Raw genomic sequence first — 27,827 nt, forward strand, 5'->3', positions numbered from 1 at the left:
TTACAGAAATAAATTGCCTTGCCTGTAAATACCTGGACATGTATAATATATAGTGCACTATATGCTATAATTTGACAGTAGTTGTACTTTACACTGAAGTCATCAATATCCTCCTGAGATCCAGCAACGTATATTTGTCCTCTGTAGAAGACAAAGAGATTCACAGCTTTACTAAAAATAAGAAAAATAAATAAAAAAAAGCACTGCCCACTGCAACGGACTTTCCATAAGAAAATTAAATAATCAAAAATGTATCTTTTGTATCATGCTGTTTCCAATCAAGGCGATTATTGTAACCCCTAAGGACCCAGTGTGACATTTGGGTCTCTATATTTAACCGTCTTCAAGTGATTCATCATTTATCACCATTTATTGTCATATCATCCTCTTAATTTGGAATTTTTCAGTAAAAATCCAGTATTTTCCAACACTTAATTTACTAATCATGTAGATCTACATAAAATCTCAGAGTAAAGTGAAGGATTATAACATCAAAAATAGAGAAAACTGAAGAAAAGGTGGCATTTACAGCAAATATATCAATAATTGAACATAAACCTAGCGTGTCCATCCACTGTCATTGATCCAACTCCATGGGTTTTACTGGTGAATCAATGCTGTAGAAGATGATGGTGTTTCCACGGCAACTACGGAGCCTCTGAACGTCCAAATGGGTCATATCCGATGACCATGAAAAGATGAATAACTATATTTTACACCAATTATTTACATGTATTGATAGGATTAATGGATCAGTTTAGATCATTAGATGGTTTTGGTCGCTGGTGGATGTTTGGGTCTTTAAGGATTAAAGGAAGAAGGCCAAAATTTTTACAGTCTTGGGTCTCAGAAGGATGTGTTACATATAAAAGATACAACGAAAGGTTTTAGAACTGCATTAAAAACTATTTACTAAACCAAAGGAGTTCACAGGTGTTAATTAATAGGGAATAAATGAATTAGAAAACCGCTGTATGTGATCGCTGCTACCGTCATTAATAACAAATGTGGTGTTTTGTTGATCTGCTGAATTAAATATAACTTTTACAGAGAATCTGTTTATTTATTCTGAGCGTACCAAGCCTCAGCTGCAACAACAACCACCGCTTAGTTCAGGATATTATATTTTAGACGTTTCCCTTGTTGTTCATTTGGACTAATTAGATTGTGTATTTGCCTCAGAAAATAACACTGTTCTCTAGTTTGTTTGTTTTTTCGGTGAAGAAATGTTCAAAACCTTAGAGATTAAAAACATTAATGGACACACATTTACATGAAATAGCTCCATCTAATCCAAACTCTGAAAAGTATTGAAATTTAATTTATATGGTTTAAAGAAATAACATCTCGATTCAGCAACTAAATGTGTTTAAAGATCTAGCATCTGCAGCAACATTTGTTTTTAATAGAGAAAAGGTTTTATAGCTGCTGACTGTATTTCCAGGAAATAAGATGAAAATGGAGAATAATAATTGGAGGACATGTCCCTCATATTATTTACAATAATAATAATTAAAAAAAAAAAAAAAACATTAAAAAAGCTGAGGATTTTTACTGTCATTAATGGTTTTTATTCAGCACTAGGATTTTTTTTGTTTTCTAAAACTATGAATTTATGAATAAATGAGTTTAAATCAACAGGCATCAACTTGTCCAAAGTGAAACCTGTGCTCTCATATGTTTAAGTTGTAAAACCACTGAAAGCCCCTAGAGCAGGGGTCTCAAACTCATTTTCTTTCAGGGGCCACATTCAGCCTGATTTGATCTCCAGCGGGCCGAACCAGTAAAATAATAGCAAAATAACCGATAAATAACGACAACTCCAAATTTTTGTCACTGTTTTAGTGCAAAGAAACCCCATTAAATTATGAAAATACTTACTTTTATAAACTATCCAAATAAAAAAGATGCGAATAACCTGAAAAAAACTGAAATTTCTTAAGAAAAACAAGTGTAATTTTAACAATATTATGCCTCAACTTATCACTTCTACATGTGCATTATGGATCAGATCTACAAAGACACTGTTGTTTGTCCATCAGTCTCTATGACGACCTTGACTTCAGTTTTTGTGGGTCCTGGAGTGGGTTGTCAGCCCTATTTTTGCCCTGAGGTATCTGCCACAAAGACACTAAACACTGAGTAACAGGCAGAAAATTGTTAAAATTGTGCTTAATTTTCTTTAGACGTTTCAGATTGTTCATATTTGTTCAGGTTATTCACATTTTATTGTTACAGGATAGTTTGTAAATGTAAATATTTCCATAATTTAATGTTACTTTTTTGCACTAAAACAAAGACAAAAATTTGAAGTTGTGATTACTTCTAGACATAATGTAATGATTTTTTTCACATCAAACTAAGAAGAAAACATGGAGACATTCTTTTTTGTAGGTTATTCTGCTGTTATTATTTTACAGTAGATCATATTGGTCTGTATGTGGAACCTGAACTAACTAAATTTTGACTGTGGAATTTTTGCACGTTGCAAATTCATCCCACGGGCCGCATTGAAACCTTTGGCGGGCCGCATTTGGCCCCCGGGCCACATGTTTGAGACCCCTGCACTAGACGCTGCTCCAAAAAGCCCTTGTTCCCATAGACTTCCATTAGACGACTCTGATAATACTGTCAATAAAAGCCCATTTCTCCGTAGCTGTGGTCATCATCTCTGTCTCCTGCTGAGTTAACTCGTTTTTAACTACTTAATTATCCCTGTAGGGAAATTCATTCTCTGCCTTTTGCCCATTCTAATACACACACTGTACCTAGCATTACCAATTAGCATTAGCACATAGCACACATTAGGAGCAGTGAGCTGCCATTGGAGGTGTTGTGGGACAATCTCTTGGTTTTCATCGTCCCCCCTACGGTTCCTGTGCCTGTTTAATGGTGCCAGAAACCGCAGAGAGAGCAGGTTAAATCAACAGAAAAAGGCTCCGGTCCAACTAGAATGGAACCAGGAAGCTTCTAGGAGTGAGGCAGAAGAGCTAACCACCACACCACCCATAGTTTAAGACATAGTTGTTGCTAAGAAGTTATATTTACAAGACTGGAAAATGACTTTGTTGCTAAAACTTGATGAAATTTACTGCTTTAGTGCATCAGTATGCTAGCATTTAGCATTAGCTCACCTCTGACCCCTGATGCTCTTGAAGCTCCACCCCCTTTTTTTACCCAAATATGGTAACCTCCAGCTCCAAAATCCCTAACTACTCGCTACAAAATGAAAACTCAGACGTCAAAAGGTGACGTCACATCGTCCATCCACTAATTCCATGATACAAACACTGTATAACATGATTCTTCACAGATGCTTTAAGGCAGGGGTGTCAAACTCCTTTTAGTTCAGGGGCCACATTCAGCTAAATTTGATCTGAAGTGGGCCAGACCAGTAAAATAACATAACATATATAACAATATAACATAATAATTTATAAATCATGTCAACTGCAAACTTTTCTCTATGTTTCAGAGCAATAAAACTAAATTTACAATATGAAAAAGTTTGTACATCTACAAACTGTCCTTTCAAACACTGTGAATAACACGAGCAAACTGAAAAAATAGGTGTAATTTTAACAATATTCTGCCATAGTTTACCACATGTACATTATAACTTACAAATCCACAAAACATTTTGTAACAGACAGAATCTTGTTAAAATTGTACTTACTTCTCTTAAGACATTTCAGGTTGTTCATACTTGTTCAGTTTATTCACATTTTTTGTAAAATCATACTTTGTTTTAGTGTAAATACATGAAAATATTTACATTTTGAAAGAGAAAAATTTGGAGTTGTCATTATTTCTATGTTATTATTATAATAGTATTTGTCGGAATCCTGCCCACTTGAGATTGAATTGGTCTGAATGTGGAACCTGAACTAAAGGATTGTTAATATCTTAGTGTAATTTTTGCTTTTCACAAATTCATCCCAAGGGCCGGACTGGACCCTTTGACGGGCCGGATTTGGCCCCTGGGCCGCATGTTTGACACCTGTGCTTTAAGGCCTCAATCAATTACTAGTTTTAATTCAGCTTCAATATAAATAAAAATATCTGAAATAATGCAATATGTCTCGACCAGGAAGAACTTTTAGAGCCAGTTTATATGACCACAAAAATCCAATAACCACAAATAATCCGATAACTGTAATAAGATTTGACGTATTTACATGCTCTTCAGAAATGCGATAATCGGAAAAACTGCAGTTTAGAGCTTTGAGTCCATTATATTCTTCATTCTTTCTGAGTATGTACATACATAGTGGTGGTAGAATCAAACTTCCTGTTATTGTCATCCACTGATGTTTGATTATTTCTACAATTTATTTCTCTTTTTTTAAAAAAACACATGCACAGATGTAATAGAAAACAAATCAGATTAACCTGCATTCATGCACAAAGACATTGCAGTATTGGGGACAAGTCCAGTGTGTTAATCTGATTTTTCATAATCAGATTACTGCTGTTACCTGATAAAATAAATCAGATTATACTGCTTCCATAATCATTTGAATAATCCGATAACTCCTGAAATCAGATAATGATCAAAGTCTTAGTGTGAATGTAAACAGGCTCATTGACTGATCTGCTTTTGGATTATTCGGCTGAAATTATGTTTGTTTAGCTCTCGCTGTTTTCTTTGCCTAAAACTGTTCCCACTGTTCGATCGTCTGATGGACTCTGGTGGTTGGTAGTCGACTTCAAACAAAACCCACATCCTTAGAATCAGCCTCTTTTTCAGACTAAGATGTAACTGTGTGAGTCATCCTTGGGAGACTTTTTCTAACTTTATTTCAGGTTTAAAAGAAAAAAAAAAAAGTGGGTTGGAGGAAAGGTTTGAGATTGTACGATGTGTTAAACATTGTACAGCTGTGGATAAAGTGAAACACGGAGACCAGAAACAGTGTTTACGATTGTGATCTGTAGTGTTCGTTTTGGGCTTGAGAGTTGCCTCCGGAAGTTCTTGTTTTTGGTTTTAGTTGCATTTTTACTCAGTTTTGTCTCTTGTCTGAATGAGGATTTGATTTCCAGACAGGTCCAGACCGCAGCTGAAGGGACATCAGTACATTTCTGCTGCTTTTTCTGTTTCTTTCGTTAATATTATTAGTTTAGTTTCTAGTCTTAAAACATTTTGCCAATTCTTGTGTCATCTTTCCGCAGGCTGCCTCATTCTGCTGCTCGCTGGAAACCAGAATCATCTCAGTCCTTGTTCAATGTCAGTCAGTGATAATGGATTCACTGTGTATCTAGTCTTGTTCTTGTTTCGCTCTCAGTTTAGGTGGCCTTGAACGCAACACGAATGATCTAAAAATAGGACAAATAGGAAAAATGGCCCTGTATCTCACCAGCATGTTCTATAAAGAATGAATACCAGTCGAATTTGTGAGGTTTTCAGGTTCTGTTCTATGTTAGAGTTCTGTGGTCTTGACGCAGGAGATCAATCTGCCAATAGAAGTGGAGGAGAACTCAACTCATTCAATCAAAGTCCATATATGACTTCTATCAGTGATCAATAGGAACTATATTGATATCTGTAACCATTTACATGTTATAAGCTGTCAAACTATGAACCAATATAAGTGAAGGCATATTTTTAATATTTAAAAAATTTGTAAAAATACAAAAGTCTAAATATCTCAAAACTGTGAACAAACTTTGTAGACATTGTCCACAAGAAGCAACATAAAAAATTTGAAATGAATGTGACCAGTAGTTTCGCCGGAGAAGATGTTTGAAGAAATTGCTAACAAAGATGACGACGACAAAGATGACGGCGGCGAAGATGACGGCGGCGAAGATGACGGCGGCGAAGATGATGGCGGCGAAGATGATGACGACGAAGATGACAACAAAGATGACGACAACAAAGATGAAGACGACAAAGATGACGGCACCGAAGATGATGGCGGCAAAGATGATGACGACGAAGATGACAGCAAAGACGACGACGAAGATGACAGAGACGAAGACGGCAGCAGCAAACACGATGACAGCGAAGACATCTCAAAACTGTGAACAAACTTTGTAGACATTGTCCACAAGAAGCAACCTAAAAAATCTGGAAACGAATGCAACCAGTAGTTTTGCTGGAGAAGATGTTTGAAGAAATTGCTAACAAAGATGAAGACAACGAAGATAATGGTGGCAAAGATGGCGGCAAAGGTGACGGCGAAGACAACAACAAAGATGGAGACAAAGATGACGATGAAGATGACAACAAAGATGACGACTAAGATAATGACAAAGACGACAACAGCAGCGGCGAAGATGGCAGCGGCGGTGGCAAAGCTGATGACGGTGAAGAAATCTCAAAACTGTGAACAAACTTTGTTGACATTGTCCACAAGAAGCAACATAAAAAATCTGGAAATGAATGTGACCAGTAGTTTCGCCGGAGAAGATGTTTGAAGAAATTGCTAACAAAGATGAAGACGACGAAGATAATGGCAGCAAAGATGACGGCAAAGACGACGACAAAGATGGCGACAAAGATGGCAACAAAGATGACGATGAGGATGACAACGAAGATGATTACGAAGATGATGACGAAGACGACGAAAAAGACGATGACGAGGATGGGAGCGGCGAAGACGGCAGCGGTGGTGGCAAAGATGATGACGGTGAAGAAATCTCGAAACTGTGAACATACTTTGTAGACGTTGTCCACATGAGGCAACATAAAAAATTTTAAATGAATGTAACCAGTAGTTTCGTCCGAGGAGATGTTTGAAGAAATCGCTAACAAAGAAGATGACGACGAAGATGATGGTGGCAAAGATGATGACAAAGATGACGGCAAAGATGACAACAAAGACGATGACAAAGATGATGACGACAAAGACGACAATGACAAAGACGACAGCAAAGACCACGACAAAGACGACAACAAAGACGACAACAAAGACCACAAAGACAATGACGAAGACAACGACGAAGACGACAAAGACAGCAATGACAAAGACGAAAAAGACGACGACAAAGATGACGAAGACAACACCAAAGACGACAATGCAGACGACCCCAAAGACGACGACGAAAAAAACGCTGGAGACGACACCGAAGGTGGCGATGAAGACAACAAGAAAAACAATGATGACAACGACAAAGACGACGATGACGACAAAGACGACTCAAATAGCTCACAGCCTATCAGACTGTGAGCTACTCAAACACCAAAACAGAAGTCTTATCTTCAAACACGTACTGTGCATTTAAATCCAGTATCTGCAGACATCAAGTGGGACTGAAGTGTACACTGTCACCTCAGAGTGAAGGACTGAGGACAGTTTCCATTGACCCTGTTGGACTGTTACCGTCTCCATCCTCAGGCCATTTCAGGCTGACACATCCTGAGCCGCTGCCATCTTCCCCAAGGACGGTTTAGAGTTCGTCCTTTGTCTGCCTCATTATCCAGAAACTTCCTCGTACATGCTGTTTACAACCCACCCTACTTCTTTCTCCTACATTCATGCCTCGGCTTACTTTTAACATACAGTAAACATTATTTTTAGCCCGCGAACGCACGCTTTGGGAGTTGTTTTGGCACTGATGGAGATACTGCCTGAGGTTTCCGAAGTTGGTGAAGACTGTTGGGAAAGTGAACTTATACGAGGCTTGAGTGTTCACGTACAAACATACACACACTCATGACTTGCCAAGTATTTTCCTCAGACATTCACTGTTTTTCCACAAGATGCTTACAGACTTTCATCTCCTGTGCTGTCGGACTTGTCTTAATCAGTGTTCACTGAGATGAAGAGGACCATCTCTATGGAGCAACCTCCCTCCATCATCACAATCTGGAAACACACTATTGTGATGCGAAAACACCTGAAACTGTCTCTGATTAGAAAGGATTCAACCACTTCCTGAAAACAACAAATCCTCCAGTATTTCAGCTTCGTCCGAACATGTTCATGCCGGTGAATTTTCAGTGAAACCAATGTATTGTTAAGTTTTAGCGCTGTCTGATATCTTCTATCCCCTCTGCTGTTCTGCAGATGGATTTAGTTCTGATAATCATTTTATCTAACTATTTTCTAACACCTATTTACTTCTGAATTCCTTTTATCCCACTGAGCTCCTTAGCATATGTTCTTGTATTTCATGTATTATCCACTTGCATAAACCAATAACAATTATACTGATGATTTTCATAACAGTAGGTGAATCATCTGAGGAACTGAGATGATTATTTGTGGATCTAAATTATTTATGAAAGGCTGAATGTCTCCTATGTCCTCTCGATGGAGAAATGTGTTGTTAGTATACATTATATTAACTCTCAATCAGCTCTAAGCATTAGAAGTTTGAGAGAGTTAGAGTAAGAGAAGTTATTTATTTTGTTGTTTTCTTTTTTGTATGATTTTGCTGTTTTCTTTTGTTTAATAGGTTTGTTGAGTAATTTGTTTTTTTTTGTATTGTGTCTGTGCGGTTCTTTACATGTAAGTACATGTTTATGTCAATGTATAATTCAATTAAATATAAAAATATATATGTATACTGTATATATTTATGAAAGACAAAACAAAATGAACACAATGTAAAAGATGTGACAGAACTAAAATAACGTAGATGACACAAAACAATAACAATGCAACATGAAAACAGCATAAAGCCAAGCACAACAGAGAAAAACACACGATGAATACAATGAAACAAAACAACAACGTAAAAGGCACAAGACAAAAAAAAAAAACATAAAAAAACACAATAAGATGACGACATAACCAGATAAAAACAATGTAAAAGATGTAAAAAGACAAAGCAATGTCAGAAACGCAACAAGATAATGGAAACAATGAAACACAAAAAAACATAAAAGACCTTGAAAAAAAAACCAAACAAACAAAAAAAACCAGATAAAAATACAAAAGTAACAAGACGAAAATAATGTGAGACACATAAGACAAAAGTGTAAAAAATGCAACAAGATAAAAAAAAAAAAAAGCACAAGACAAAAACAATGTAACAATAGAAAAACAACATCAAAATGCGACAAAGACAAAAATGATATAGAAGATGTAACAAAGACAAAAACATAGCAATGCAACAAAGACAAAATTAAATAAAAGATGCAACCAAGACAAAAACAACATAAAAATGCAACAAAGACAAAAACAATGTAAAAGACACATGATAAAAACACAATAAGAGGAAAACAACGCAACACTAAAACAACATAAAAAAAGCAACAATATGAAGATGATAAATTAATAACAATGAAAATAAAGTTCATCTACTTTATGAAAATGACGTTAAACTTGCAACAAGTGAAATACAAATTAATCAACAGTAAAATTAAGTAAAAATAGGTCTTTTTTTTCGTTAATGTTACCAAAATAAACCCAGCAGAGAAATGTTGATAGTGATCGTTCTAGTTTTCTGCTGTTGACTCGACTGTTTTCTACACTCTTAACACCTGGAGGAAGCTGCTGTTCGGGTTAAAGCGGATTCATAAAATATTTAGGCTCAGAATTATTCATCCAGGACTTGTATTTGAATAATGAAGGTGAAGTGACTTTAAAAACAGCTCCACCTTAACCCGTCCTCCTGATCCTTGTTGTGAAAGATGGAAATGCAAGCGATACAACACAGCAGTGATGAGTGAGCGTCCTTTTAGGGGGTGTTTTTTTGTTGGGTTTTTTTTTACATACCTTGGCAACACTCGGGGCAGCATTGGCCCTGGTGGTTGACGGACAGCGTGCCTGGCGGGCAAGTGGGGCAGGACCGGAGATAACAAGTCACCTGGGCATCGCGGCATTCGCACTCCCGGCAACTGTATTCGGCATCAGTCCATCGAGCAGAGTCCTGACGAGAGAATTAAAAAAGAGTGGAGAGAGAAAAGTTTATTAGGAAACCACGAGTAGATTAGTGTGGCTTTCGTCAACAAAAATTCGTCCACGAACCTTTATCACGTGACAAAAACAAGACGAGACGTACCAAAAAGGGTGGTCATGTGACGATAACTATAATTAAATGTGTAATGCGATATTGTTGACTAATAAAAACACGACTAAATGCAGTTTATAAAACAAAAACTGTGATAAAATGTCTCTTTATTTTCGTTAACAGATGATGAATTGACGGTACATTCTTTAGTTCTTTAGTTGCATTACTGCAGGTGTGCCGTGAAATTGTGAGGTCCGCAGTAGGGATGCAAATTATTGATTAATCCATTAATCATTAGTCGGTTGACCTTATCGATCAATTAACGATTAATTGATAAGCGGTGATTTTCCTGAGAACCTGAATTTGTCTTTCTATAGGGTCTATAAGAATAAAAGCTAAATATTGTTTATATACTTTATGAAAATAGCATGTCATATTCCTTAAAGACTGATTTATTGTACCATTGGATACAGTACAGGCAAGGATATTTATGGAGTAGAACTAAAGAAGTTCTGCAGAGAAATTAACCCTCCGGTATCCCGTCCAGCAAGGCCCTTACTAAGCACCAAGTGTGTCTTTTTGGCACACTTGTGGAATATTGTCAAAAAAAATTTCATACAGTTTGTTTTTAATTCTTTTACACTTTTTTTTCTATTTCATCAACTTGAGCTGTAAATAAAAATACCAAATACTCAATAATTGTCACATTTTTTAACCCTTTAAATGCCGCGTTTGTAATGTAAACAAACCATTTTTTTGGATGCAAAAAACACAAAAAATATTTTTTTTCATGTACTACATAAAAAGTGGATCATGTATTGTTTGATTTTTGCATCCTGACATATGTCAATGATTAACTCCAACATCGGTTAATTTGCATTATTATTTTTGGCGCTTGGTCAAATGTTCAAAAATACTAGCAACTGTCACAAAGTGTGCCAAACATGCACACCTATAAATCAAACTATTAAATATTATATATTTATTTATTTTTCTGCTCTAATTTGATTTTATTTTTGTAAATCCAGGTCAGCCTAAATCATACATATCAAATGGAAGAAACAATGCGTTTTAGGCACACTTGGCAGACAGATGCTAGTCTTGTAATTTTCTTTTGTTTACAATGTGTAAATTTTAGTTGGTGGCCAGAATTTTTAAGATCATGCAAAAATGAACAACTTTTGAATTCTAACCTTATTTAAATTGTGAAAAATAATATCAAGTTTTTTAACATGAAGTGCAAAGTGGGCCTAAAAAGCGCACCCGGATACCGGAGGGTTAAAATCAATGGATCTGAAGAGGGGCAGTTTAGAAGAAACGGACATTTCTGACTTTGCATCACTGTCATGATGGAGCCAGATTTCAGCGGTTCGCACCTGAAGTCTGGATGGTTCGGCCTCCATCTCATGCTCTAAACGTCCAGGGTCCAAAAAGACCTGCTCTCGGTCCAGGTCCAGGGTTCTATTCCTCTCTTACACAGCGGATCTTACACGAAATTTTCACAACTTCTTAACCAGTATCCACTGGACACATAAATACATAAATAAGGCCCATGAATTTGTCACGTTTACCCTCCTGTAATGTAGGATATAGGTGGAAGAAAACTGTCACAACCTGCTGTTATTTACATTGGTTGGTTGCCGCCCCCCCCCCCCCCCCCCCCCCCCCCCCCCCCCAGAAGTAGGGATGTAAAAACCAGAGGGGCAACCCTCAAATTCTGTATGACACGAAGTATAATAGTATAATGATGATGACTGGTGTATTGTGTTTTTGTTTGTTTTTGCTCATTTGTCTGTATAAGTCTGTAACTCTGGCATGTGCTGTCTGAGGGGTGGGGGTGGTCTTGTTTCTGTGTTTTATATGTTTAAAAACAATAAAATGTGTTTAAAAAAAATAATAATACTACATCACATGAAGTAAATAGGCTGCATTTTGAAGTTTTGTTGAGCAAGAAAGGTGTCATGATGAATAATCTTGATTTTGTGATTCAACCCTTTATCGGGCAAGTGATTACACTGGTCAACAACAAATTTATTGTTGAAGTTTTTGGAACTGATTTAGGATCATTTTGGTGTGCTGAATCCAAAAATCACATTCATTTTGCTCAATCAGGTCAACTTTCTGAACTAAGCTACATATTGGCTTTTGAACATTTTTGCTTACATTTATGGGCATTTTCACATCATATGATACAAAATTCTTTCATATTTCTTGCAATAAACGAGTTCTGAAGATTTGACTTTTGCCAATTTATGATTAATGTTTTTTTTAATATTACAGGTGAATGAAATGGCTTTGACTAGAAGATCTTTCAAAAATAAGCCTGACGTATTCTGCTACATCTGCGGTGAATACACCATTGTACCTAACAGGAATCAAGTCACAAGTTTCATAAAGTGTGCTTACCAATCTTATTTTGGTATTAATTATTATATTTTGTGAGAAGATCAAATTTTTCAAAATCAAATTAGCAAAAAAACCTGACCTGATTGAGAAAAACAGATGTCATTTTTGGATTTAGCGGTGCAAAATGGTCCTAATTCAGTTGAAAAAACCTAGACAACTTGCAAAAAACATTTTTTTGTAACCCAGTGTTATTTTTATTTTTTATTTTTGTTATTTCCACACACATTAGAAGACAGCGGCAGCTACAGTTAATCTAACGTCATCGGCTCAGATCAATGTGTAACGTCATTATGTATTAGTATGGCTACACTTTGTAACATGTTCTGTGATAATAATAAATTTGACATTTTATTTTATTATACATGGGTCCTAAACCTAAAATGTATTTATGTTTTTCTTGTATTTTCATACATACTTCTTGGATTTTTATTTATTTTGTGTCACTTATGGTTAAGGAGCCAAATATCTTAATGTCATTAACCTTGATTTTCTACATGACAATAAAAAATTGTGAAAAATGTCACACAAAAAAAAAAAAAAAATCAGAGGGGCGGTTGATCCCCCCACTCCCCCCAACAAATCACACCCTGGGTTTAACTAAAAGAAAATGTTGGTTTTGTCCAGACTATATTGACCAGATTAAATAGAACTGCAAGACTAAAAAGAAACTAAAATACAATTTTCATTGACTAAAACAAGACTAAAATGTCATCTGTTTTCGTCGACTAAAACTAGACGAAAATAATAAATAAATCATGTATTATACTGACAAAAATAACAACTAAAATGCTCAGAGTTCTAGTCGACTTGAAACTTGACCAGACGAAAAAACTATGAACGTGAATAAAACTAATAAAGACTTGAAATGAGAGTTTGGCACAAAGACTAAAATTAAAACAGGCGGACAAAAACAACACTAGAGTAGATGCTCAAATCCCAACTATAGAAGGGTGGACGGAATGTTAAAAGTATAAAACAATAGAGGATTTTAACTTTGAAGGAACAGAATGAGGATGAAAAAGAGCCAAAGCGCTGAAGTGCATACTAATGAGCTGCCAGTCAGGACTTTAATGTACATGTTTAAAGCAGAGGACGTGAAGTGACACGTTCAGGACCGTTAGTCAGCCAAAAACCAGAAGCCACGCATGAAAAGCTGAATAAATGTAGAGGCAGGTTTCAGAACAACGCAGCACCTATGGACAAGGACATACTCTTATAATCAGACGTCTGAACTCTGTCACCTTTAGAAAATAATGAGAGACCAGGTTTAAAGCAGGGCTCAGATTCTCACAGCCACATAAGGCTTTTTATTCAAACATCACCTTCCCCACATATTTGACCTGTAACGCTAATAGGTTTGATTCTACAGCCCTTTCAAATCTTCTGATATCCACTGAAACTTTGACTTGGCATCTAAAGTTGGAAAAAAAAATGTTCCTGTAAGACTCAGGAAATTAATTTAGTAAAATTATGTACTTTTCCTGCTAAAAACCCCTTAACATGTTAGATGATCGATCGAAATAACACCTGTTTGAAGAGATTTTCACACAAATACCAAAAAGGTAAGGTAAGGTAAGGTAGGGTAAGGTAAGGTAAGGTAAGGTTAAGTTAAGTTAAGTTAAGTTAAGTTAAGTTAAGTTAAGTTAAGTTAAGTTAAGTTAAGTTAAGTTAAGTAAGGTAAGGTAAGGTAAAGTTAAATTAGGTTAGGTAAGGTCAAGTAAGTTAAAGTAAGGTAAGGTAAAGTTAAGTTAAGTTAGGTAAGGTAAGGTAAAGTAAGGTAAGGTAAGATAAGGTAAGGTAAAGTTAAATTAGGTTAAGTAAGGTAAAGTAAGTTAAAGTAAGGTATGGTAAAGTTAAATTAAGTTAAGTTAGGTAAGGTAAGATAAGGTAAGGTAAAGTTAAATTAGGTTAAGTAAGGTAAAGTAAGTTAAAGTAAGGTAAGGTAAAGTTAAATTAAGTTAAGTTAAGTTAGGTAAGGTAAGATAAGGTAAGGTAAAGTTAAATTAGGTTAAGTAAGGTAAGGTAAGTTAAAGTAAGGTATGGTAAGGTAAGGTAAAGTAAAGTAAGGCAAAGAAAGTTAAAGAACGGTATGGTAAAGTTAAGTAAGGTAAGGTAAAGTAAAGTAAGCTAAAAGTAAGTTAAGGTAATGTAAAGTAAGGTAAAGTAAGTTAAAGTAAGGTAAGGTAAAATAAGGTAAACTAAGTTAAAGTAAGGAAAGGTAAGGTAAAGTAAGGTAAAGTAAGGAAAGGTAAAGTAGAGTAAGGTAAGGTAAAGTAAGGTAAGGTAAAATAAGGCAAAGTAAGTTAAAATAAAGTACAGTAACGTAAAGTAAAGTAAAGTAAGGAAAGGTAAGATAAGGTGAGACGAGATGTTAAGATAAGATAAGATAAGATAAGATAAGATAAGATAAGATAAGATAAGATAAGACGTTATTTCTCTTCCTATTTGGACCATGTGGGTTGTAAACCATCATGTTCTTAGGATTAGGAGCTTCTTTCTGAGGTCAGAGGTTTTATTATTGTGCTTGAAGTTCCAACATATTAAGGAATCTGTTGTGGACTTCTGTGGACTTTAAGGAATCTGGGATGGACGAGCACTAAATTACTTATCAAATCACTACATCCTAAACTGTAACGTTTTTTCTGGTGTTTTTCAGCCTGGATGTGAGGAATCAGTGAATATTTACAACTGAAATGAAGCGAAATACAAGTAAAAGCACATTTAAATATCTGAACATTCACTTTTAATTGGATTTTCTATATTTTTCCAACTGTTTCTTATCTTTTTTTTAATATTTCAAATGACTTAGACAGTGAGCAGAATACTGTTTTTGATGAATTTCCAACCAAGGAGTCTTACTTTACACCTAAAACAGTGAAGGCCCTCATTAGAACCTGTATTTTTGTTCACTTTGGACTTTTTATTTAAGGGAACATGAGCTCTACGCCTTAACAGCAGAAAACCAGAACAAAAACAGGAAAAAAAAAAAAAAGGCGACCTGCTCTGTTTAAAGATATAAATCCACATCATTTCAAGGTAACAACATCACACCATTATACACTAATAAAAACAGAACAGAACAACCCCTATATACCATTTCTGCCGTTACGTCCTGCTAAATCTTACACACTGAACCTTTAAACTACATCCAATTAAAAGCTACTTTTAATTAAAAACGGCCCCAGGAGAGAATATGTTTTGTACACAATCATCTACGCGGCATTTCATCAATATTATCACTAAGTTGCTGATAAATATTCAAGCAACGTGACTTCAGTGCAGAACGATAACACGTCTGTGTTTTTTCTGCTGCTATAAAAACATGTAAGATGAGCACGCTTTATATGGAAACAGCGGCAGATAATGGCTTTAATAATAGAATCTAAAACACGTCCACTGAGCCTGATGTTCCCGGTGTGTGAACTGAGATCAGTGTAAAAGATGGATCTATATTTAGCTCTGGTGGCATGTGACAGAATACGTCTTACATGATGACAATGTGACAACTGACGAACTGTTAATAAATCGAATATAGTGATGATGATGATGATGAAGAACCATCATTTTCTTGATTTGCTTTTTGCTCCGGTATGGGGTAAGATTGCTGTTAAAATTTGTATGTGCATAAAACAGATACGCATGCATATTAGGGGTGTGTATTGGCAAGAATCTGATCTTACGATACAAATCACAATACTAGGATCACGATACGACATATCACGATATAACATGATACTGTTAAAAGGCAATGAAAGAACACGTGAATTTATGCAAAGTTACAAAACGGGGCAGGCAGAAAGAACATGTGAGCTCATGGAAAGTTTCGGAAAACGTGGTGTACAAAAGAAGTACACGTGAGTGGAAATTTTGGACATTTTGGGAAATAATTGACATATTCTGGGAAAAAAGTTACATATTAATATATAATATATGATAAACTAATACTGGGAATTAGTTGCATATGTATATGCAACTATGTACATTTTTATTCTCATTAGCCTTTGAAAGGAGATAAAAATGGGGTCACAATTCAGGAACCAGGAATGTGCGGTTTTTTATTTTTATTTTATTTTATTGTATTTCTGTTTTTATTTTTTATTTTATTGTATTTCAAATTTCATCTTATTTCTTGCACTTCAAAAATTCTATGCATAATCAAATATTTTAATGTGTGCTGCTTTTATTTTTACTTTATTGTATTTCTCTCAAATTTCATCTTATTTCTTGCACTTCAAAAATTCTATGCATAATCAAATATTTTAACGTGCGCTGTTTTTATATTTATTTTTATTTTATTGTATTTCTAATCAAATCTTAATGTATTTTAATATTGTATTTTTTTCAATCAATGTGAAGCACTTTGGGCTACAATTTCTGTGTGAAAGGTGCTATACAAATAAAGTTGTATTATATGTTTTGACCAATCCTGACAGACACCAAAAAGACCTTAACCTGTCGGAGACAAGCTAAAAAGGGGGGTTTCCGATGTGACTAGATTAATGTTCAAAATGTGATAAAAAAAAAAAAAAAAAGGGTATGGTTTGTAGCTAAACCCAACCTACTTTTAACAATATAAAATTGGTCTCCCAGAGCAAAAATTCAGTTGTTTCTGAAGATTTCAACTCAGTGTTTATTTTATGCATGAATACACACTTTATGTGGCTCCAATTCTGCTCGATCTCCGATTTTGACTCGACTCTGTGTGCATTTACTTGACGAACTTCCGCTACATAGATTAGGGAGAACAGAGACATAAATTCAACATTACAGAGTACAGTGTGGAAGAGCGTCAAAGGGACCAAAGAGGTCTCCCACCTGTGGCAGTAAATTGTACATGACAGATACAGTATCATGAAGTGAAATATCGCAATATATTACAATACCGATATTTTCTTACACCGCTGATTTTATGTACGACTAAACTCATTCAAGAGTTTACACATATTTATTTTTTGCACAACTATACACTAATTTGCACGAATATTTTGACACCGACCTTACCCCGTACTCCTGACTTCAGAGAATAGTTTAAATGAGTTGTGCAAACATGACGACTGTCACCCATGTGTAATTTAATAAATCATCATAATTAACGCCCCAATAATACCATCCAATTCTGCCCCACGTGGAAGGAGGTGTGAGCTTAAATCAACAGATAAAGTACTGACTGGTGTATTTTTAGTTGGTCTTATATAACCACAAATGATCAGAGTCATGAGGATGCGACAATGAAAAGAAAAAAAAAAACATCTTGTGCTTCATGATGAATATGAAGAGGATAAAGAAATGTGACGGTCATGAATACGACCTCACTGTGGGTGATTTGAACACTGGACGACCTTCTATTAGTCGTCTGCAGTCTGCGAACCTTGAGACGTGTAAAAGCCTTCGGTGAAATACGACTTTAAAGACCTTAAAAAAATCTGTAAACTCGCGAGCTGTCGTGATCAGAACATAGTCGGTGAGTGCCACTTTACAGTAATGATTGGAAACTAAAACAAAGAAGAGAAAAGTGTTCTTGTGAGTCAGTCTGGTAAAAGACACATTAAATGTTTGAGTTACAAATTAACCCTTTCATGCATGAATTATGAGAATTTTAATCAAGATTTTTTCCAGAGTGTTTTTATTCTTCTTTAGGCATGAATAAAAAAAAATCAATGTGATTGAATGTTTTTTTTAATGAACCTACTTTTCATGGAGTTACAAAAATGTCCACTCAGCTGGACACCATGCATTTTTTTTTTTTTTTTTTTTTAATTTAACCTTTATTTAACCAGGTAAGCTAGTTGAGAACTGATGCTCATTGACAATAACGACCTGGCCAAGAGGCAGCACACAAACAGAATGAGTGGCAGCACAGGTTATATGTACAAACAACAGAACAGATTAAAAATTACATTTTTTAAGCAAAGAAACATCCATTTACTGACACACTGTGTGAAAACTATGAAATAAAAACATTTTTAATGCTGCTAATCTTATGTGTTCTCACATTTTAACACACTCTAATACTAATTACTCACTCAGATAATATGCAACAAAAAACAACTTGTTAAAAAAACAACAACTGGTAATTACAGTCTAATAACAATTAGCAAATAATTTACACTCAAATATGTCACTGCAGATCAGGTTTACCAAGAACAGGAAAGGTACAGTAATGGTATGAATGTCAGTGTATGGAATGATGCATAAGTGTCCACTGTGTTAACTGATATGGAACTAAAACAACAAAACCCATGAATATACAAGAGAACAGCTGGAGAATAACTGTCCACTGGAGTGACCAGTATGCATGAAAGGGTTAATACATGAAGAAACAAGTTGTACTGAAGTGAATGACAGTAAAAAAAAAAACTAAATTGAGAACATGAAAAGCAGTTAATATCCCATAAACAGATTAAAAAAAGCAATTAATGGGGGGGTCTGATAACTATTTCCAAAACTGGAGTAATTTTTTTTTCCCAGTGCTACTTTTATATCAGTTCCCAAATGAATTTTTCAGTCTATTTAACTGTTCTTAAGTGAATTATCACCATTTATTATCATATTATCCTCTAAATTTGGCATTTTTTCAGTGTAAATCATGTATTTTCTTATATTTAACTCACTGATCATGTAGATGTTCATAAAAGCTCAGATTATAGTTGAGAGTTATTACATCAGAAACACATCAAATTTAAGAAAAAGCAATTTTTTCAGTAAAATTGAACATAAACTCAGTGTGTCCATTCACTGTCATTGATCCAACTCTATGGCTTTTGACTGCTGAATCAATGTTGTAGAAGATGATGGTGTTTCCATGGTAACTACAAACATCCAAGTGGTTCATATCTGATGACCATGAAAAGATGACAAACTGTATTTTACATCAATTATCTACATACATTGATTAGATAAATGGAGCAACAGGTATTAAACAGTTTAGATCAACAGATGGTTTTGGTTTTTGAGGGTTAACAGAATAAATACAGGATTCAGATGTTGTTAAAGTGATGAATTCTCCTCATTTTTCTGGTATTTTGCTCATTTTCTCCTCAGTTTAGATGTATTTATTCACTTATATGCCATATTTCCAGGTTTTTTGGTGATTTCTTTGCCTTATTTTTCAAGTATTTTGCTCATTTTACAAGTTTTTGGACATTTATCCTATGAATAAGTGAAGTACAACTGGATTTAACACCCATTATTTACATGTATTGATTAGATTAATGGATCATCAGGTATTAAACAGTTTAGATCAATAGATGGTTTTTGAGGGTTAACAGAATAAATAGAGGATTCAGATGTTGTTAAAGTGATGAATTCTCCTCATTTTTCTGGTATTTTGCTCATTTTCTCCTCAGTTTAGATGTATTTATTCACTTATATGCCATATTTCCAGGTTTTTTTGTTAATTCTTTTCCATATTTTTCAAGTATTTTGCTCATTTTACGAGTTTTTGGACATTTATCCTATGAATAAGTGAAGTACAACTGGATTTAACACCCATTATTTACATGTATTGATTAGATTAATGGATCAACAGGTATTAAACAGTTTAGATCAACAGATGGTTTTGGTTTTTCAAAGTAAACAGAATAAATACAGGATTCAGATGTTGTTAAAGTGATGAATTCTCCTCATTTTTCTGGTATTTTGCTCATTTTCTCCTCAGTTTAGATATATTTATTCACTTATATGCCATATTTCCAGGTTTTTTTGTTAATTTTTTTCCATATTTTTCAAGTATTTTGCTCATTTTACGAGTTTTTGGACATTTATCCTATGAATAAGTGAAGTACAACTGGATTTAACACCCATTATTTACATGTATTGATTAGATTAATGGATCAACAGGTATTAAACAGTTTAGATCAACAGATGGTTTTGGTTTTTCAAAGTAAACAGAATAAATATAGGATTCAGATGTTGTTAAAGTGATGAATTCTCCTCATTTTTCTGGTATTTTGCTCATTTTCTCCTCAGTTTAGATGTATTTATTCACTTATATGCCATATTTCCAGGTTTTTTTGTTAATTTTTTTCCATATTTTTCAAGTATTTTGCTCATTTTACGAGTTTTTGGACATTTATCCTATGAATAAGTGAAGTACAACTGGATTTAACACCCATTATTTACATGTATTGATTAGATTAATGGATCAACAGGTATTAAACAGTTTAGATCAACAGATGGTTTTGGTTTTTCAAAGTAAACAGAATAAATATAGGATTCAGATGTTGTTAAAGTGATGAATTCTCCTCATTTTTCTGGTATTTTGCTCATTTTCTCCTCAGTTTAGATGTATTTATTCACTTATATGCCATATTTCCAGGTTTTTTTGTTAATTTTTTTCCATATTTTTCAAGTATTTTGCTCATTTTACGAGTTTTTGGACATTTATCCTATGAATAAGTGAAGTACAACTGGATTTAACACCCATTATTTACATGTATTGATTAGATTAATGGATCAACAGGTATTAAACAGTTTAGATCAACAGATGGTTTTGGTTTTTCAAAGTAAACAGAATAAATATAGGATTCAGATGTTGTTAAAGTGATGAATTCTCCTCATTTTTCTGGTATTTTGCTCATTTTCTCCTCAGTTTAGATGTATTTATTCACTTATATGCCATATTTCCAGGTTTTTTTGTTAATTTTTTTCCATATTTTTCAAGTATTTTGCTCATTTTACGAGTTTTTGGACATTTATCCTATGAATAAGTGAAGTACAACTGGATTTAACACCCATTATTTACATGTATTGATTAGATTAATGGATCAACAGGTATTAAACAGTTTAGATCAACAGATGGTTTTGGTTTTTCAAAGTAAACAGAATAAATATAGGATTCAGATGTTGTTAAAGTGATGAATTCTCCTCATTTTTCTGGTATTTTGCTCATTTTCTCCTCAGTTTAGATGTATTTATTCACTTATATGCCATATTTCCAGGTTTTTTGGTTAATTTTTCCTTATTTTTCAAGTATTTTGCTCCTTTTACAAATTTTTAGACATTTATCGTATGAATAATTGAGGTAAAACTGCATTTTACACCAATCATTTACATGTATTGATTAGATTAGTGGATCAACAGGTATTAAACAGTTTAGATCGGTAGATGGTTTTGGTTTTTGAGGATTAACAGAATAAATACAGGGTTCGCATGTTCTTAAAATGATGAATTCTCTTCACTTTTCTGGTATTTTACTAATTTTCTCCTCACTTAAGATGTATTTGTTCACTTTAATGCCATATTTCCAGGTTTTTTTGGCTAATTTTTTCCTTATTTTTCAAGTATTTTGCTCATTTTACAAGATTTTGTACATTTTTCCTATAAATAATTGAAGTAAAACTGCATTTTACACCAATTATTGACATGTATTGATAGGATTAGTGGATCAACAGGTATTAAAACAGTTTAGATCTGTAGATTTTTTGGTCACCAGTGGATGTTTAGGTTGTTATGGATTAAATTTGGATGATAAAACAGTTGATGATATGGTTCTATTTTATATTATTTCAGTTCAGTATTAAAGTCTAAACTCCTTCTGTGTTTTTTCCTTTCGTGGATAAATGCAGATGGTGAGTCAGAATTTCCTGAGCATGTTAGAACAAAGAAAGAGAAAAGGTGTTATTATTCTCTTGTTCTGTTTAAGTTCTACGAGCTGCCTCCTTTTTATTGTAGCAGCGTGGATAAAACAGAAGAGGCAGCCTGAGGAACATGAGGAATGTGCCTCCACGCTCACAGGCAGCACTCATTAATTACATCGTACACTGAGAAAATCAACTCAATCAACAAAATTAAAACAATTAAAATTGCAATTTTTCTTTTCACTCTGCTTTAAATGGCTTCCTAATGGACCTTTAAATCAGCTTTAAGAGAAGTGCGACGTAAACACGGTTTATTAACTTTGCCCACCGTGGTTTTCCAGCTCACTTCAGTCCAGTGATCAGATATTCACATACAAAAAAAAAAGAAAAACTGAAATTTAAAAAAAAAAACAAACAAAAAAAACTTGGACATGGATATGATGGATTTTACACCAGATTGAGGTTGAGGTTAAATCAGAATGCACTGGTAAAATCCTATTTATTTGTGTGTTATGATCATACAACACCCTATGACTTTATTATTTAGAAACGTGACCAATAATTGAATATTTAGATTAGGGATGCGCCGATACTGATTCCAGTATCAGGTATCGGGTCCGATACTCACAGTGTGTACTTGTACTCGTACTGGCAAAAGTACTCCAATACAACGCACTGATACCAGTTTACGGCAGCGTGATGTTGGCAGTTAACCCTTTCATGCATAGTGGTCACTCCAGTGGACAGTTATTCTCCAGCTGTTCTCTTGTATATTCATGGGTTTAGTTGTTTTAATTCCATATCCTCCTGAGACCCAGCAATGCATTTTTGTCCTCTGTAGGGGACTAATGTTTGACAGTTTTAATTAAAAAAAAAAAAAAAATGCTGTTCATTGCAAGGACATTCCATTAAAAAAAATAAATAAATAAAAATGAAAATATATAATAAATATATAATAATAATATAATATATAATAAATAAATAAATAAATGAAAATAATTTTAAAAATGTATCCTAAAAAAACTTGAGTTTTGCAGTTTCCAATCAAAATGACTGTTTAATGTAAAAAACCTAAAGATTTTCCCTTTACTGGACCTCAAGAGGATATCAACCAACACAGTGGACGTTCACGTTTTTTATGTATTATCTCCATGAAATGAGTAAAAACTAGTATTAGAGTATGATAAAAATGTGAGAAAACATCAGATTAGCTGCATTAAAAATGTTTTTATTTCATAGTTTTCACACAGTATATCACTTTATGATGATGGGTTTTAAATATACGTATCTTTGCTTCAAAAATTTAACGCATGGTGTCCAGCTGAGTGGACATTTTTGTAACTTGAAACATGAAAAATAGATTGATAAAACAATTCAATTGCATTGTTTTGTTCATGCCTAAACAGAAATAAAAACACTCAGGAAAAAAATCTTGATTAAGGTTCTCAAAATTCATGCATGAAAGGGTTAAAGTGCAGCAGGTACACAACGGAGGAGTAATGCCAGCAGTGTGGGGATTTTTCAGAATAATTTTTTTTTTAATTTTTTATTTAACCTTTATTTAACCAGGAAATGTCCCATTGAGATTAAGAACCTCTTTTACAAGGGTGTCCTGGCCAAGATAGGCAGCAGCAACGCAACACATAGTTACAAGAATACATACAACATACACACACACTCGACAAAAACAGATGATAAAAATTGCATGTACAGGCAGATTAAGAAAAGCAAGTGCAAGATATGGAATTGGCCTCAAGAACTCTCAGTTTGGACTTAAAAGTGCTCAAAGAAATCAACTCAGTTAGTTTCCAGTCTTTCTGTAACTGATTCCGTACATGAGGTGCAGAACAACTAAAAGCCTTTTGACCCATTTCTGTAAATGATGGTGACAAAAGTAACGTTAAGGACACAGACGGATACGGACGCAGCGTTCTGTCTGTTCTCTGCGTACAGTACATCCGTTTTACAGGTTCTCGCAGATCCGTACCCAGACGGAGAATACCAGCGGGAACGTGGACGTAGAGGATCTGTTCAAAGAGCGACTGTGTGAGTTAGAGAAAAACTACTGACAGATTTAAGACAACTACCCTCATCAATATCAACATTAGTATCACGAACCTCTGTTGTCTCCATATTTATTATACATATGTATTTATTTATTTATTTAATTTTTTTTTTTTTTTTTTTTTTTTGGTTTGGCGCCGCACTCGCAGACGCTTTTACAGCGACTCCACAGACTTGTAGGATTTTTTTTGGTATCATTTCTTTTCTTATGCTCAGTTGTATACAGGGTGAGTTAGAAAAAACACTCTTTCCGTTTAAAGAAATTGTACTGCTAAAACGGAAACACTGATCTTCCTTTTGACCATACAGTCATATTGATGTGGTTATTGAGCATGTCTGGTGATGTAGTCATAGATTTATTGCATTGCATAAGAGAGAGAAGGTCCATTGTTTATTGGGCACTGAAATACCTGCCAACACAATGTATGCCACAGTGAACAAACTTGAAATTGACAACAATTACAGGAGTCGGGGCTTTGCTTTCACACTCAGGACATAGGCCTACATGACAGTGCCCAGGGAGTTTTCATCATGGCAAGACCACAGTTTATGGATGTGCAGAGAGCTTTCATGGTGACAAAATTCTCCCCGATCCCCGGACTTGACCCCCCTTGATTTTTTCTTGTGGGGGTATCTTAAAAACCGTGTGTATCAGACTGTTCCACAAACTCTTCAGGAACTCCGAAATCGCATCACGGCTGAAATCCAAGCCCTACGACGAACACGAATGGCGAGAAGAGCTGTGTTAGAGATGCGACAACGAGCACAGATTTGCATCAATCTGAATGGTAGCCAGGTTGAAGGTCGTGCCGGACGACTTCGTTGAGACAAAACATTTTGATGGCGAGTAAACATGCTGTAATGGTTGACAATTTCAATTTCATTCACGGTGGCATAAACTGTGTTGGCAGATATTTCGGTGCACAATAAACAATGGACATTCCCTCTGTTATGCTATGCCATAAATCAATGATTCAATCGCCAGACATGCTCAATAACCACATCAATATGACTGTATGATCAAAAGAAAAATAAGCATTTCCATTTCAGTGGTACAATTTCTTTAAATGAAAAGAGCGTTTTTTCTGACTCACCCTGTATAGTGTATATAACTTTCTTGATAGTTTTTATCTTAATTTTGTACTTCTTTGCTCTTGTGTGCTTGTATTTTGCTGCTAAAAACCTGAAATTTCCCCTTGTGGGACTAAAAACAGGCATATCTTACACTGGTCTACAATTTTTTAGAAATGATTTGCTTCAGAGATTAAATGTGCTAAATGTTACGTATTTTAATAAGATTGATCGGAAAATAAATGACAAAAGTGCCGGTTTGCTGATGTTTTCAAGGTATATGATTAAGTGTTATTACACATGCAGGGTGGGGAAGCAAAATTTACAATGAACATTTACTTGTTTTTTCTCAGCAGGCACTATGTCAGTTGTTTTGAAACCAAACATATATTGATGTCATAATCATACCTAACACTATTATCCATACCTTTTCAGAAACTTTTGCCCATATGAGTAATCAGGAAAGCAAACGTCAAAGAGTGTGTGATTTGCTGAATGCACTCGTCACACCAAAGGAGATTTCAAAAATAGTTGGAGTGTCCATAAAGACTGTTTATAATGGAAAGAAGAGAATGACTATGAGCAAAACTATTACCAGAAAGTCTGGAAGATACTATTAAAGAAGAATGGGAGAAGTTGTCACCCCAATATTTGAGGAACACTTGCGCAAGTTTCAGGAAGCGTGTGAAGGCAGTTATTGAGAAAGAAGGAGGACACATGGAATAAAAACATTTTCTATTATGGACATTTTCTTGTGGCAAATAAATTCTCATGACTTTCAATAAACTAATTGGTCATACACTGTCTTTCAATCCCTGCCTCAAAATATTGTACATTTTGCTTCCCCACCCTGTATATATTGGTTTATGTACATTTATATAATAGTTTTATAAATCTTCCACTAAATAGAACCTGTAAAGTGAATGTATTCTAATGTGCAGACAGTGTTTTAAAGTAGATCTTGGAGCTCTGAGACAAATTTTCCTTTTGAGTCAAACCCATTCTCTCGTTAATTCTTGAATTTCACATTTTGACCCAAGGCTGTATCTTGGAAAGTTCAGCCAACCAGCATTTTTTACTTGATTTTTCTTTATCAGTGACTCTCATGTGGTAAAATTTCATTACTTTTATTCCGGAAGCATTTTCCTTGTAGACCAGTCTTATCTTATCTTATCTTATCTTATCTTATCTTATCTTATCTTATCTTATCTTATCTTATTCGGCCAATATGGTTAATTAAGAGCGGCGCCCCCTGGTGGATTAATTGAGAAACACTCATTCCAACACATTAAATGTCAGTAGCAGCACTTTGTTCCAGTCAGACTAATGACAACGACAATAAAGCACATTTACAAAAGGAACTAAGAACTGGAATGGCATTATTAAGTACTCATATCGGTACTCGGTATCAGCAACTACTCAAATGTAAGTACTTGTACTCGGTCTGAAAAAAAGTGGTATCAGTGCATCCCTAATTTAGACTGATTCCTCCTCTCTAAATAGTTTTCTCGAGCGCATCTCTCATCTCTTCTATCAGTGTCCGACTCTTGCCAAGTCTCAAGGCTCAGTTTTCTGCGAGTGTAAACAACGCTTCAGGCTGAGGCGTGTTGTCAAAGGGTAACTGGAGACAGAGCAGGAAACAAGGACTGCTTTAAGGTGGTTTCTGGATTTATCTTGTCTTTTGTCACTCAACGAAAAGGCCTGTTTGTGTATTTTTTTTTTTAGAAGTCACAAAGCAAAAGCAGATATCAGACGTTTACGGAACTGCGGTAAACTGATGTGTGAAGTAACGGCTGCATTATTTTAGTTCATTTATCAAGTTGAACCGGAAAAATACAGTCACACTATTGGTACTTTGCTGATATATGGTATTGTGTTGAATTAAATTGCCTCAAATCTTACTGAATTACAATAGTTGTGCATCATATAACGCAGCAGTGGTAATTACTTCAGGAGATTGATCGCTTTCTTTCCAAAACATACACTGATTGGTGAAAGATACAACACGGCTGCCTTGGGAGGCAGGAAACCATGAAACCAGGAATAAAATTTAATTCTCTGCTTAAATTAACAACAGATCAAACTTGTTTACACATACAACTATGTTCTGAACAATGCCCAATACACAGATCCTACACTACCACACGTTGTGTTTATTCTAAGTTTATGACGAGGCTAAAACAGAACCAAATCATCAAAAAAACAAATGTTAAGGACGTGGTTCAAACATAATCAGACAGAAAAGAGGCAAATGGAGCAAAGCAGCCCCCTATAAACATTAACAACACAAAGTATTTTATACCTGTTAGCATCTCACAGTCATTTATAACAGTAGTTTAGGAAAATTTAACAGAAAGTTACCGAAAACAAGTTTCTACGTACTATCTGACAATGACATCAGTTTCCATGTAAATACTTTGCCTCTAACCTAAAAACTAAAGTCTATCAATAAATTCAACAGAATGTTGGCTAAAAAGTGTCCACGCTAGACTGTGTGTACGCCAAGTTGTTAGCCAATAGCATACTAGCACTAATGGCTAACACAGGAAAACTAACTTTGATCAGGAGTTTTTATTGAAATTTAAACGAATGCTAGCTAAAACCATCCTGACAGTGGCATTACTGTTAGCAAACAAGCATTTCTATCAGCAGTTTATGAAAATGTAACAGAATGTTAACTAAAAAGTATGTGGACATTATTACTGTGTAGGCTACACTGTTAGCTGTTAGCTTACCAGTAATATGCTAATGACTAACACTGCAAAATTATGTTTTAAGTAAAGGTTAAACATAATGTTGGCCAAAACA

At 34.7% G+C, this 27,827-nt stretch overlaps 1 protein-coding gene across 1 annotated transcript in view; it reads right to left on the reverse strand.

Moving 5' to 3' along the window:
- fras1 (Fraser extracellular matrix complex subunit 1) overlaps positions 1-27,827 on the reverse strand; it is a 1,008,712-nt gene that overhangs the window by 671,488 nt on the left and 309,397 nt on the right. Inside the window, exon 11 of the mRNA XM_030143455.1 lies at positions 9,666-9,819. Within this exon, the coding sequence (XP_029999315.1) occupies positions 9,666-9,819 (154 nt within the window). The remainder of the gene's footprint in view (positions 1-9,665; positions 9,820-27,827) is intronic.

The sequence above is a fragment of the Sphaeramia orbicularis genome, chromosome 9, assembly GCF_902148855.1.
Source record: "Sphaeramia orbicularis chromosome 9, fSphaOr1.1, whole genome shotgun sequence".
Lineage (NCBI taxonomy): Eukaryota > Metazoa > Chordata > Actinopteri > Kurtiformes > Apogonidae > Sphaeramia > Sphaeramia orbicularis.